General features: G+C 38.2%; 1 protein-coding gene across 1 annotated transcript in view; it reads left to right on the top strand.

Annotated features, from left to right (window-relative positions):
- Positions 1-15,614, top strand: part of UTRN (utrophin) — a gene marked incomplete at its 3' end in the record, with an annotated part of 368,119 nt that overhangs the window by 230,401 nt on the left and 122,104 nt on the right. The window contains exon 53 of the mRNA XM_080341440.1: positions 15,125-15,297. Coding sequence (XP_080197566.1) covers positions 15,125-15,297 — 173 coding nt within the window. The remainder of the gene's footprint in view (positions 1-15,124; positions 15,298-15,614) is intronic.

Below are 15,614 nucleotides of genomic sequence, written 5' to 3'. Positions count from 1 at the left end.
GGTTTTGCTGCCAAACATTTAATATCAGGATGCATTCAGTTAGTTATCAGTGATTGTCAGGAGTTGACCCTATAATGCATATTTATGAATGTTTACTTTAAAGCTAATAAACCTATCTGTTTCATCAATCTACTAATTCTTTACCAACACAGATTATGATTTGGATTGTCTTCTATTCTCTTACCTTTCCACTCTTACCTTTCTACCCTGAGTAAAAAAATGAAGAGATAGTGAATGATCAGCATGTCTTGCAGTTAGAAAATATAAACACATTTAACTATAAGATCACCTTCATGTTCATGAAGTGATGTGTATGAATGAGCTTTTGTGACCAAAGGTCAAGTGTGACTTTCCTAGAAATTGTAAAATGTGCGTTTCTTGCAGACTGTTTATATCTGACAGTATTTGAAGTGCTGTAGTGATTTTGTGCATTGTGTCTCTAGAACAAAATGTTGCTGCTGTGTACACTATATTTATATTGTAAAATCTAACTTCAGCAGTGGTTTGGAGCAAGGGCATGAGGTGGTTTTGTTGCTACAAAAGACTTTTTGCAGAAATAATGAAACAAAGGAGATGCAAAGCCTTTTTCTGACTAATGATAGATCTGCTGTGATTTTGTTTTCTGGCCCATGATGATGCAGGGGTTTTATGTCCTAATTTCTTGGTGGCAACTTGAATAATGGAATTTAGCTTAATTTCTTTCCTTGTCAGTGAGGCATTTATTGAATAACCAGACAAGTTACATCCTTTTTATAGGGCTTAATCTTGAAAGAGGATTCTTCTGAGATGAATATGATTGAGAGTATTAATTTAGCTGTATAATAGACATAATGTAGAATATATTAGATCAAAAAGTAAACAGAGACATAGATACAGGCTAGGAAACTAAATGAATACTGAAAATACTTGAGATTTCTGTGTTCTTTCCTTAGTTTTGTAACTGTACTGCTCCGTAATCTTTGATAGCTAGCAAACTTGTTACTGTGTCCAAATTCTTTCCAGGATCAAGTAGAGATGATGGGTGTCAACTGCCAGAGCAGTCACTGGGAGCTTACTTCAGGGTAAAGATGTGCTAACTATGCTTAATAGGATAAAGCTGAAAAAGGAGAAAAATAGTAAGTATGAGCATACTAGGCTCAATTATGCCTTCCCTGTAGCAGAGCTGTCATAGGTGGAGGGAAGTAGGATGCTGTGGAGCATGGGTACCTGCAGGCAATTATAAACTTGGAAATCATAATGCCTGCGAGGTACTGGGGGATGAGCAGCTGAGTAGGGGAAAGGATTTGCTGTAACTTTTAAATGACACAGTAAATCTTCTCCCATACTCGTCCTGTGCGTGGGAGGAAGGTGGTTTCTTATCCTTTCATTCTCTATGCAGAAGTGCTTACTGTGACTAGATGGGGTCTTTCAGCAGCCCCTACAGCACTGTTTGACTTGCAGCAGGAGCTTTAGAATAGCAGCTCTCTGCACTCTTCTCCACTACTTGTGGTATGTTCTCCTGTTCCTACATGTTTTACAGCTGACTTCCAGCACCTCACTTCAGACAAGCTATAGCTACATTTTAGAGAGTTGCTTTCTGAAACTTTGAAATGTTTCTCTTCTCCCTTAAGGTGTTGCTAAGCAATGATTAGGTGTACCTGGCAGCTTCTGTGCTATCAGCACGCATTAGATGTGGTAAATGCCAATATAATTTATTCATTTAAATTGCATAACGACAGAGTAGGCTCAGGGGATCATTACACAGTTAGTGAGGAGAAATAATACTCATTCTGAAATACAACATTAAAACCCTAATCTTATGGAGTTTTTAGGATTTATTCTCATGGTTTGAAAATGAATTTTGATGAAGAAAATGTTGTCATATGTTATCAGTCATAAGACTTCTAAAGTAAGCCCTCTATCAGATACTGATGTTCTTTATCCACCCACAGTAAAGAGTACAGTTCAGTTTGGTTGGTGCACCATTGTGGGCTGTCACTTTGATGCAGTATACACAGCATGAAAAGGATTAAATTAAATGTTAATGGACCTATCATTCAGGATCATTGATTTTTTTTTTAGTGAACTTGAAAAACAAACAAAACCTCAACCTTTTTAATAAATTAGTATAGTATAATTTGGTATTTCTTGACAGATTAGGAGATTGACCTCGTGTGGTTTGATAGAACTATGTAGTAGATGTCTATTTACTATATTCAAAAGAGTAATTTTCTTATGGTTGTTCCACTATGGCATGTGAAGTTGATATAAAGCACATTTCTTTATAAATGTTTTAATAATTCTGGCTTCATAAACAAAATTGCTTCAAAAAAACAAAGTACATACATTATACTCCTTTTTAGTACAGAAGATCATCTTGCTAATGGTTATGCTAGAAACTCAAAATGCATTTGTTTTTATATAGCAAATGCATGGCCAGTATTCAAATATGGAATTAAAAGTTCATGGCTGAAAAGCTTACAGCTGAAACCAATTTTTATGCCTGAGATTAGAGTTTTCATTGGATAAGGAAAGTCCAATTTCCAATGGCCTTAAAAAACCCACAAACAAGCAAACCCCAAACCACAACAAACAACAACAACAAACACCAAACCACAAACAAACAAAAACCCCACAACAAACAAACTAGATCCAGGTAATATTTCTCCTTTTTGTGGAATAAGGCCACTTAGTTAACTGGGAATATAAGACAAGGTAGAGCATATAATAATATACAGCAGACAGATTGTGCTTGGGTACTTATCTGAATTATGCAGTATAACTGTAATATCTTTGTTAGGTACTTAAGTCTAGTGCCATTTCTTAGTATTGAAGTAGGAAGATACCAATATGTTATTTGAATGAGATTTTAATCCACAGGTACTGAGTGCTATAGAATTTAAGATGCTCTGTCAATTATTTATGATAAATTCTGAAAACAAAATATTAATTTCATGATCTTTCTACTGCTTGTATAGAGTACTTGTCTAAAAACTACTAAATTAATCAGCTTTTCACTGGTCAGTTTTACTATCTTGAGAGATGAGTATCCCTTACCAAATAATAAATATATAAATAAGCCATCCTTCTTGTAGCCGATAATTTTAAAGATGGGTATTTAATTGACCCATGTATTATGCATGGATTTAATAAAGCTTTTCTCAGACTAAACTGTTAGGGACTCAGAAAACTGTTTTCATCACAGTCAAGAAAATCCGAAGGAAACCTCAGTTTCCAGATTGGGCTCAAATATTGGAAGTCTGATGTTCTTACCTGGGGAAACTGGATGCATCACACTGCATGTGGGTTAACAGAACCTTTAGAATCTTTTCCTTGTGTGTGCTGCTTTGGCAGTCTATCACATTATATTGTCACTAGACTGTTACCCTGTTTTCAGTTTCAACCCTTTTAATAACAACGTTAATAAGTACATCCAAGACAACTTCTTTGTTCTGTTTCTGCACAGAGAGAGCAGAATTAAAGATGCTGTGGCAGAACGACCACAAGGTGCCTCATTGCTTGCTGGCTTCCAGTGTGATTACTGCAAGTAAGTGCAGATATCTTGTGTCTGAAAAGGGAAAGCCAGGAGCAAAGGCAACAAACAGCCTTAGAAGGCAGCTTTCCCAATGAACTTTTCATAGACTGTCAATCAATAGGAACACTTTACTTAGTTATCAGTCATAACTAGGAAGTAACAACCTGAAGATGAAATTTCTGCCTGACATGAAAGCCAGTTTTCCTCCATACTCCCTGCTGTCTCCCTTATTCTGTCAATTGAAGTCAGGATTAAAACCTTAATGTTCTGGCCAGCCCTGTAAGTGGAACTTAAGTCTGTCTCTCATGCAATAAATTTCTTATATGGCTCCATCCATGAAATGGATGCCATGCTGGTACTTCCCCATGTGCTTCCCTTTGACATCTAATCTCTTTTAGTATCTCTCCACGTATGAGATGCTTCTTTGTGGTTTTATGTTCTGAGTACGTTTGGAACGTTTTGCTTTTAAGACTCGGAAGTTAAAAGAAATCAAAACATACAGCTTATATTCAGGATAAAAATGTTAGAAAATCATGGTTGATTCACAAAGCTGAAAATCATGTGTTGTGCAAACAAGTTAAAAATAAGAGAGGGAAGAAAACCACTACCAAACCACCCAGCTCTTCACTAATCTTTCATGGCAGTGCAACATTGCCTGTCGCCAAGACTACATAATCTCATTTGGAATTCTACCAACTTTATTCTTGAGATTTAAAGTCTTGTCTCATGCCCCATTTTCTGAAGGAGAACACGTTCTATCTGTGCCTGCCTAATACAGAGCTCTGTCATTGAATACGGCAGATATTGCAGAGGGCAGACCACTGTATGTGACTGGCTGATCCATGTCTTAAAGAAAGAAATGAAGAAAAAGTGAAAGTAGTGCAGTGCCTTAGCTCTAAGAACTCTGCAAACCCTCTAGTGTAACACGTAATCTGCATTGCAATCACCATTGTAATAGATACCTGATTGGTAATTTGGTAATCATGTATGTGTGACTTTTGTCTTATCCTGCATCTGGTTTCTCTTTATTGTGAAGCTTGATTAGTTCATGTGTCTTGATGAATTCTTGATCCTTTGTGTACTATGTCACTTGAGTGGTTTGGTTCCTGGCAGAGGTTCTCAGTGAGGCTGTGCTGGAAGATATGTCCTGGTGAAACCCTGGTATTTGGTCCAATTGCCAGTGAGTCTCAGTGTAGGAATAACCTGGCTGGAGCCATGTGTTAACATGTATCATAAATGCTGGCCTGCTATAGAAATGAGAGGACAGCTCTCCCTCCTGGTCTGATCAGTTCGACACTGGGTATTTTGCAAGGCAGCAGAAAATACCACAATGCTTTTGAACAAGTGAATTTTTTCTGTTCCTGCCTGAAGTTGCATGACTTGAGTGAAGCCAGGATGTACTGATTTGCTGTAACCACCTATTGACCTCTTTGTCCTGTATATCTGAGTCACACAAGGGAACACTATTCTTTTTATCTTTTTGTTACTGTTACTCATCATTGTGAGTCACGTAATACATGTATGATCTGTGTATAAACAACCTGGTTCATTCACTCTTAAGGTTCTTGCTGGTGTTTATTTTTCCATTTTTATTCTTGGAAAAAAAAGTCTTATTTTCTCCTTTCTTTGTATTCTGAAGTCAAATTTTGATTAGCATGACAGTTTTCTTGCATGTTTGCACATTGTTTCAAGTATGAAGTAAATTCTTTATAGTGTTTTTGTAGATACTTAATCTTGTTTTGCACATTAAAGTCTGAAAGGCTGTTATATTTTCTGAAATTGACATTTAGAGGTGTGTGTAAGATCATCTCGAAGTTGATCAGGTATTTTTCCTTCCAGAGACAATGGAATAACCTTTTTTCTTTTTTCTTACCAAGTTTTGGTTTAATTGATTCCATTGGTTCACTTGTTTGCAGTATCCTAAAATTCAGTTACTTCTGGGTTTAAACATGATAAAAGGTAGGTTTTTTAAAAATTAACTATTTACAGTACTAAGTTTTTAGATGTGCAACTCTGCTGTTAGTTTTATAATCCCAGCATTAAGCATCTTGCTAAATGATGAGGCTCTTCAGCCTGGATTTGCAGGGTGTGCATTTCAGAAAGCACTCCAAAAAACAGTAGTTTGCAAATGTGATCATAGTTCTCTGTGTCACAATTTGCTATGCTGACCTTCTTTTTTCTACCATTGACAGAAGTGCTTTTTGGTTGATGGTTCTTACATTTTGTAGGCTGCCATTAGTAACCTTGCCAATGGCTATAAAGTGCTGTTACCTAGTTCTATAATTTTTTGTCCAGTTTTATCTTACTAAGACATGTGAGAAAATTCACCAAACTACACTAACGTCAAAATTTAACAAGAAGTTCCATTCCATGTGACCTTCTGTGGCAGTGCCTTGAATGCATCAGCAGTACATTGCTCTCCAGTGTCTTAAATTCCCATTTGTGGATCTCAGTATGTACAAGAGCATTTTGGAAGGAGGCTTTGTCACAGCACTGTTGGTGTTCTGCTTCTTTTTAGCTGAAGATCATGTATTTGCATGAGGGCTTCTGCTGTCAGAATGTGAGCTTCTTTGGACTCCAGCATTGAAATGTTTCATCTGTGTGTGATCTCCAGTTTTCATTATAAGATTCCATTTTTGTTACTAACAATGGATGTTTGTTATTTTTATGGACTAGTATTACAAAACTGAACAGGAGAATTTTAATAGTAATAAGTTATATAAAGCTGTCTTAAAGTTTATGTTCTGTTTCTGGAACTTATGATCCAACATTGTCATGTCTACAGAACTACTGTATTCACACGTACAGGCTATGTTAAATATATGTCAATGCAGAGCTTGTTTCAGTTACTGTATTTTATTTTTCTTCTGTAGATGTAGAATTTCTCAAATTCTGCAGTGTGCTTTCATGTGAAAGGGCCACTGAAAAAGCTGTTATTCAGTACGATTTTCAAAGCTGTTTTACTGGAAGCGTTGGTCCAATGCTGTGTGTATATGTATATATTTTATTATCTTTTACAGAATTCTGCAATATCCGCCTTACAGGGCATTTATATTTGCATCTAATAGTATTGAAAGATCTAGCATGTATGTTTTTGATGACAACAGAAAATTGGGAAACAAGTTATCTAAGTATGAAGCCTGAGAAAAAACATAAAATTAATGTGTATATTTGGATACAGTCCTGGGGTTACGAAGCCTCATTATAATCCAGCCTTACACCCATTTTCATTTTACGTGCACTAGCACCTCTGAATTGGATTTTCTTCCTGTTTTGCAAGGGATTTTTTTCAGCAAGAACAGCAGAAAGAAGCCTTAGTATGTACAGGAATAAGGATCTAAACTTCGTGTCTGTCTTTCAGGAGAAGAAAAGAGAAACTGTCAGAGGAGTGTAGTTAAATCTCTTGAAGGATGGTTTTACTTTCTCACTATAATGTTTTATTTTCCTTCTGTAAGCGGTTAATTTAGAAAATAACAGCGTTGAAATGTGATTTAGATTCTATTGCACTAATAATTGGGCTTTTCACTTTCATAAGCAGTGGAATAAATTCAGAGTTTGTGCTTACTTGTCAGTTGTGCAGTAAAGCTGGTCTAGTTCTGCCTTCTTTATTTGGAAAACTTTTCTGTTTATCTGGCAAGCACTCCTGCAGTTTGTGTAATATGCCCACATAAAACATACAGACACGTGGCAAGGTACAAATAAAATAAGCAAAAAATCTGATACTGCCAATATTTTTTTTTCTCCAGAGTTTATTCTTGAAATCCCAACCCATACTCGCTGTATGTATATAATCAACTAGCTGAGAATAATTTCCAGATAGATTTGTCAGTGACTTTATTAGTACTTCAAATGACAGTTTTGTGAATTAAAAAAGAAACCAAAAGCAGCACGTGATCTCCAATGTAGTCATAGGAGTTGTAGTTATAACAGTTCTTGCAAGCGATGGGTTGTTGGTTTAGCTTTAGTTACACATTTTCCAACTTGCTGGCAACTATTACTGAAACTCTTTTGGGCAGTTGAGTAGCAGTGTGTAGTTGTACAGAAAGCATTAATAGTAGCTCAAACAGTCCTTGACCTGCAGGCAGGGTTTGCAGTGGGAATGGTTTGACGTGGAGGGATTTCCCACCCTGGGGGTGTTTGGTTTCCTGTGGGCAGGCAAGCAAAGGCTTCTGTAAAAACCATCTGTCCATGAGCGGTGTCAGGACTTTGTGGAGCAATGACTGCTTTTACAGCTCCAAAACCTGTTCAAGTGACTACATGGCCACCTTTCCTTTTGAGGGGAAGGAAAAGGGGCAAGTGAGGGATTTTGGTCTGAGGGTGTTTCTGCAGCCTCAGGGGTGGTGGTGGTTTTTCAGTGAGGAGGCCTCCAGGAAGGGGGAGTGTGCTTGGCTTCAGGGCAGCACCAGGGCTGCTGGAAGGGAGGATGCTGATTACAATAATAAACAAATGCCAGGGGTACATTACCGCACAGCTGTCAGAGCAGACAGGACCAAAGGAAGAGATCTCCAGTGAAGGCTTTGGAGCTTGCAGCAGGATCCTTTGGTGGACATTTTCTTTTTCTGTTTGTGTGTTTTTTGGTTTTTGTGGGTTTTTTTGTTTGTTTTGTTTTGTTGTTGCTGTGATTTTTTTGTGGTTTTTTTTTTTTTTTTTGGTGTGTGTGTGCTATTTTTTTTTTTTTAATTTATTTTCCTAGACAAAGGAAATTACTTCTTAGATTTTTCTTAATGGACATTAATTATTTTCTGGTGCAGCATTGCCTGGGCAAAGCAGAGCGGGCTGGAGGTGGCTTGGTTTCTGCCACAGCAACACCAGCCCACCGGTGGCCAGGTGTGAGAGGAGAGGTGGCTTCCTGTCGAGTCACACTGCTGCATTTCCTAGGCTGAAGTGTGCATTGTTCCGTTTTGAGTTCTCTGAAAAGCTGACTTTTGGTATTTTCTATAAACAGAAGTTTATCTGGGGATTTTTTTCTTCTTTTGTTTAATTGGTATTTTTTTCCCTTGAGTGGAGCAACATGGAAGGACTTGCTCTTTGTCCCCACCCTCTGCATCCATCACATACCAGCAGAGTATAGGTTCTCTTACTCAGGGTCACCGAGACTAAACATTGAGTTGTGCAAGAAGCACTTGGAGCCCAGAGGCCATTATCGAGGTGAGCTGGGGACAGCCCTGTCCAGGTGAGGAGACAAGGAGATTCCCACAGTACTGTGGGGCTGGGTTAACCCTGCAAGGAGCATCCCCTGGCATCAGCGGCTTACCCCCATGTGCCCAGCCCATGGGAAGGAGCAGGGACAGGAAGACTGTGACAATGGCGCTGCATGAACTGTCCTAGGGGGAATAGAGCCCAGGAGAGGATCATGCACTGGAGCTTGTGGAGAGTTTTGAGACAGTATAGGTGGAAAAAGAGAGAAACCTTCTGAAGGCTATAGACCTGGTTTGGAGGACGTACCAGGAAAATGTAGGCTTCAGGTGACACTGGATGATGATTGGGCTGAACTTCAGCTTGCGTGAGTTACTGACAACATTTGAAAAGGTATGATAAGCACAGTTTCATATATTTACAACTTTGAAAAAGTTTATGATTTTGAAAAATACACAATAAAAAGGGCAAGTTGATGTTAAACTTAGAAGTTTTTCTGTGTTGCTGTGAAGGTCCTCATGGGATCCCTGTTTGACTGCCTCTCAAATATGGAAGAGTAATGCTGCTTCTCTTCCCCACTTCAGATCCTACAAGATCATTTTTAGAGCATGTACTCTGATTGTGGTCATCTTTTCTTTTTCTTTTCAAAGGAAATGATAGAAAAGTTTGGATTTTGCTAAGACAAGACCATAAGGGTACTTTCCAGCATGCTTGTGACCTTACTTCACTATTGACATGAAGAAAGTGCTTGACAGTTTGTGGTTAAATTTAGTTGAATGTTATCTTAGTCAAAATGGAAGATCTCATTATGACTTTTGTAAGTAGAATTACTTCCAATGAATGTGCCACTTCTACTGTAATTTCATCTATTCTTCTGTTATTCAAGCTAGTTACTCTTTCTCTTACCAGGACATTTGGTAGCAGTAATGCTGAGAGGCAGGAGGCTCAGCTTTGCCATGATTTTGTTGATTAGCAAGAGACGTGAGACTGTTCAAAATCAGTTGTTAGTGCTTCCAATGAAACCTGGATTGTATGTTACTATATTTTCTTTTGTTTAATAACATTTCTCCGTACAAACTTCCTGTGTCCTGCAAGATCAGAGTCTGACACAATATATAGTAGTTTATTTGCACATTAAGATTAAAAAAAAAAAAACCAACATAAATACTGTGATCACAAAGTATGAGAGCAGATTGTAAAGCCTAATTCTGTGTTTTTTTGTAAAAATCTACTTTCCTACAGTAGCAAACTTTGGAGCTAATGAAACAGAACCTGTTCAGTATCCCAACAGCATGACTCTTCCAGCTAATAGTAACAGCGAAAGCATTTGTGCTGTGATTTCTTCACTGTGTAGATCACTTGCTCCTTTCTTGCTCCTGATCTGTCAGCTGGCCTTCGCTCTTCTCCTGTAATTGATGCTGATAGCTTGTAAGGATTAGGACATGTTCTGAACTCTTTGAGATGCTTCATGATGTGTTTAAGACACAAGTTTTGAAACCAGTGTTACTGGTTTTGAACTGTAGAAGCCCTGGCATTTGCAAACTCCAAGCTTTCCCCTGTGACTTTGAATATTCCAGTGTCTTATTTTGTTTCAAAGGAACTCATCATAGCAATTCTCAAAAAAAACCAAAACCAAAACCAAACCCTTACAGATCTCACAGCTGCCAAATTTTTTAGCTTGAAGTTTACTGTGTCACTTTGATGTGTGCTGAAATTTGTAACATGACGTTAGAGGATGCTATGGTGATGGAGAAGAAAGTTAACGTTTTAACTGGTGAGCTTTGTCCAGGAACTCTAATCTGGGCTTATTTAGCAGGTTTTGATGTTTGTTTGTTTGTTTGTTTATTTGTTTGGTTTTTTGGTGGGATTATTTTTGTTTTGTGTGTTGTTGTTGTTGTTGTTGTTTTGGTCATTTTGGTGGTTTTTGGTGGTTTTTTTTTTTTTTTTTTTTTTTCCCTGAGCAAGGCAAGTTCCCCTTTTCATCCCCTGCTTCATCTCTCCCTCTCATGATTGCCCACACACCCATCCTGTTCTTCCTGAGGAGTTTGCTGCCAGGAGAAACAGCATTGTAACAGTGATCCTGGCTAGCAAATTGCTTTCAGCTTTCTGGATTCATTAATATATGTTCTAAGTAGAGAATTACGAGTGCTGTTACTGTGATTGTAATGCAAAAACCAGATGGCGTTTGCAGAAGCTTGCACGACACTCCCTTCTGATGCAAAAGCAGAGACGCGTTACACTGGAGTGAGCGGGGTCGCTTTGCCTTTGTTCAGTCGCAATTATGTGACTGCTGGAATTAGTATTAAAAGATTTATGATGCCCTTTAGATGTTGAGGCAGTGCCATGCAATGGAGCCACAGAGGTTGTTAAAAGCATTCTCAGCCTTCCTACGTGCATCACCATTCTTGTGATGAAATGAAGTTTTACCCACACCATATGTTACTTGTTAAGGTACCATCCATTAGGTTTAAGTGCCAGCCAAGACAGCTTTTTGGAAACTTCAAGAGCCAGCACAAGGCTTTTTGTTAGTATAAGCATTTGAAAATTTGATGTTAAAAATATCCCAAAGTTTTTCTTCCTGAAATACATGAGAGATTAAGTAGTAATTACATTCGTGTCATACCTAAAATCAATTTCTTTTGTGAATTGTTTTCATCTTTTGCTATAGTTGCAGCAGCTGTAATGTTACCCAGTGTGGTCTGCATATGACACTTCAGAGAGGTTTAATGTCTGTTCTTTATATCTACTTCTGCCACTGGTGGATTTATGATAATGACAGTCCTGCCCAAGGATTTTGAATGTGTACTGCTCTTCTGAATGTGAATTAATTATAAACTGATTGCTTAGCAGGAACTGCCACTGCAGGACTCTGAAACAACAGATGGGATGAGCCTTTCTAAAGTTATGACTGTCATCTGACACCAGGGGAGAGGCTCCCTGGATGAGATGAGTACCTGGATTCTTCAAAGTCTTCTCTTTTTTTTTAAACTGTCTATTTTTATGACAGCATTCCTCTCTCCCTGCTATCCTCAGCATTTGCAAGGAAGAGGCCAATAAAACTCCTGTTTCCCTTTCACAACAGCCACTTTTATATGCCCGTATCATGCCCTAGTTCTTACCCCCTCCTTAAGAGTCATCAAAAAGCGAAAAGCTCCAAGTGGAGACTAAAGGGAACATCTGACACAACAGTGTTCCCAAAGGCAGCTGGCAGCAGCAGGTAAAATGTATCTGGTTCAATACAGACTACACAATCTGCTATTAAAATAACCAAACCAAAAAACCCCATTCGCTTGCTACCTGATGTAAGACCCCAAAGGAGGATGTTGAGGATGTTCTGGTTGATGTCTGTGGAAGTTATGTCCTTTTTTTGGCACTTATAATTTTGTTACAACTGGAAGAGTTTTCTGCAGATACTTTGGGTGAGCAGTTATCACCTTTATTCCTGACCTCTAAAAGAGGCAAGTGCAGCATTTCTGTAACTATGTGTTTGCTGACTTGAACTTTGGCAGTGAAGACAATGTGTAATGGTTTTTGTGGGACTTGCAGTTCCCTGTACCTGCACCAAGTCTGCTGTCCTCTTCCAGTCATAGCCATGATTTGTATTGAGCGGAAGTATTATACAAAACTGTCCAGGTGAAATAGCCTGGGGGTAACTGTTACTTGGGAAAATACAGTTCTTCAAGCTATTTTTTCATTCCCGAGGAGTAAACCCCAACCCTAATAACTCTGCTTAGCATCTTCATGTCATTCAAAAGCCATGACAGTTTGTTCTGTAGCTTGTACCTGGGAATTAAAATGAGTGTGTTTGTGCCAGCACAAAATTCTCCTAGCCTTATGGCACAGCATCAACGTTGGACCTTTATGTCCAGCTATTGCAAGATGCATGTGGTATATGTGCCATAACTTGCCATCCCTGCTCTATAGTCAGAAGTTTATAAAAACTTGGTGGAATTCTGTTTCCTAATAAACATGAAAGTTGTTAAAATTGGGGTGTAATGCAGATTTTTACTGGGTATAGTGGGTTTAAGAAAACATTGAGTAAAACATTGATAAGTCCTATATGTAACTGTTTTTAAAAACCCCATTAATTTATGATTAGCTATAGAATACTATAGACCTTTTTTGTAAGACACGAAGTTGAGTTTTCTGTCATATGATATGTAACAAAAACTTTATTAAGGGATCTTGATAAAAGAATCTCTAATGTTATAAGAACTTCTGTTTATTTACCTTACAGAATAAAATAAATTCTCCATGTTAGATCTTTGTATCATAAAGCTCAAGTACTCTAGGATTCTTAGTGGTGAGACTGGAATAGAGAACTATTCTGCATGTTTTAAAGTGGAAGAAATGATGCATTTTATTTTTGGTGAGGAAACTTTGTTAAATGTGCTTGCTGAAATGTTCTCTCAAATGTCATCCAAGTTAGAATGTTTTATGAAGGCTCTCAGTAGCTTTAGAATGAATATTGTGACAGTAGAATGGAAGATTAGTGATCAGTTTGTTTTCATGGAATCACAGAACCATTTCAGTTGGAAGAGACCCTCAGGATCATCGAATCCAACCATAACCTAACTCTAGCTCTAAACCATGTCCCTAACAACATCATCTAAACACCTTTTAAACACCTCCAGTGATGGTGACTCCACCACTTCCCTGTGCAGCCTGTTCCAATGTCTCACAAAATTAAGGTTTCTTTTGTAATTTTCAAAGAGGCATAGAAATGGATTTGACATGACCAGGCTTTTGTAGCACAGATTAGTGTGCAATTAGAAACTGTAACTGCTGTACGTGGTTGTATCTTCTGCTGTGTGGACTTGAGCTGGTTTTCACTGAGTCTATTTGTGTGCTGAAGGCATAAGGACAGGAGCTGCAAATGTTTTCAGATAAGCATCTGATTTGCTTAACTGATGACTATGCTTTCTTATTTGGGTTTGCTGATCATAAGACACTTCCGTTTCATTTTTTCATTTTAAATGCCATTGCGTGAATCTATTTTCAGAACGGTGATTTTTATCAGGATGGTTTAAAGACAGCAAAAGTATCTTTTTACCTATTTTCAAGTAGTGAAACTCGGGGCAAAGAATTGGTAGTAGTCTGAAGTCCCATAGTAGCTCATCTGGAGAGCCAGAGCTTCACTGATATCTCCCATGCTCTCTCTTTCCCCCTATTCAACCCTTTTCCCTTTCTGTCTCTTCTCCTTCCCCTTCTCCAGCTGTATTCTTGCTTTTTTTGTCCTTTCTTCCTTAACTGAAGAAAACTTTCGTGCTGTCTCAAATTCATAGGTACTTTTCTGCTGTTTACAGATGCCATTTGTAGATGTGCAAGTAGCCATTCTAAGGTGCAGGACTACATTTTGAGGCTGGGGAGGTAGAAGAGCCTCTTCCTTTCCTGCTCCTGGGTACAGATGGAGATTACTGAGGTGTCTGGAAGAAAAAAAAAAACATTCAATGGATTTCAGTTACTGAATTTCTTCCTTTGCAAAATAAGTTTGTTTACATCTGCATCAAGTTCCTGTAACAATCTTGGCTGATTAATCCTATTGATACAGCCAGTACACCTCCTGGCTCTCCACACATTTAAATTGCTCTATTAGAGCATACATATAGATGCAGAGATGCTAGAAAACATTGGTGGTGATGCAGGAAGTTTTGTTTGCTCTTATAATGTATTTTAAAGATAATACTGTATTCAGGTGAAGACAAAACCTATAAAGTGTTTCTTGAGGCAGATGGCAGATCGGAGGATAAAGTATCCTTAATTTCTAAGGGGAGGGAAAATGAATAAGCTAAACCAAAATCACCAGCACTTCTTTTTATTTTCTGGTTTTTGAATGAAACTCAGATTATAATACATCCTGCTGTTTTATGTGTACCTCTCCATATATGGCAGGCCATGGTGCACAGCAGTTTAATTGTAAAAATGGGCTTTTGTGGTAGCTGTAGACATTTAGCTGCAGTTTAAGGACATAGGTTTTAGTCAAAAGCTTTCATTCTGTATGACCTACATCACTACATAGTCTTTGAATTTCACTGGGCTGTGTAAGTTTTCTGCAATATTTTATTTCAAAGAGGAGACAACATATCTAAGACTGAATCTGTGTGATTTCTGAGTAGGAAACTATCTCTAGTGCGTTTACAAATGCTGCACTGTGTGAAATGCGTGGGAGAACGGTAGAGGGTTAGTTACCTTCAATGCTTCAAAAACATGCAGAGAACTTAGTGTTTATAGTTCTAAGTCCCATTTTGCAGTCAATGATGACTTTCAAACTTTTCTTACTCTTAAAAAAGCCAAAGCTTTTATAATGATGTTAATGGGGTTGCAGGTTTTCTGCTCTGCATCTCTTTTCAGAGTCACCCAAGAAAGGTAGATTATGTGCTCTGTCCTACTGCTTAGGAGCATTAATGAGAATAAGCTCTCCCTGCCTTTATTTAGAGGACTAAGATGTTTGGACTTTTCTTGCTGATATTTCAGGACATTCAAGCTGAGATTGATGCCCACAATGACATCTTTAAAAGCATTGATGGAAACCGACAGAAGATGGTGAAAGCCTTGGGAAACTCTGAGGAAGCTGCAGTGCTCCAGCACCGGCTCGATGACATGAACCAGCGCTGGAATGATCTGAAGGCGAAGTCAACTAGCATCAGGTAAGTAACAAAAACATCAAAGACATGAATGGGGCACAGGTGCTGTCTTCTAAAAGGCGGCTTGAGAAATATGACCAGGGCACTGAAGCGAAATCTCTATTTTCTTCCATAAAGGACCCCTGAGCACAAATATAAAAACTTGGTGTGCTTGCTCACCATGCAGGCTTAACTACTTGTTCTTCATTCTCCAGAGCTGTACTGTTGTAACTTATCAATGTGTGCTAAATTTTCCAGAAAGTATGTTGAATCTTTCCTTATTGTAAATTGATAGCAATGTCAATTAAGTAATTCTGTGAATCTACAATTACTGTGAGGAA

Source organism: Nesoenas mayeri (assembly GCF_963082525.1).
Source record: "Nesoenas mayeri genome assembly, chromosome: 3".
Classification (NCBI taxonomy): domain Eukaryota; kingdom Metazoa; phylum Chordata; class Aves; order Columbiformes; family Columbidae; genus Nesoenas; species Nesoenas mayeri.
Note: the sequence above shows the minus strand (reverse complement) of the source record. Positions and strands in the feature narration are given on the sequence as shown.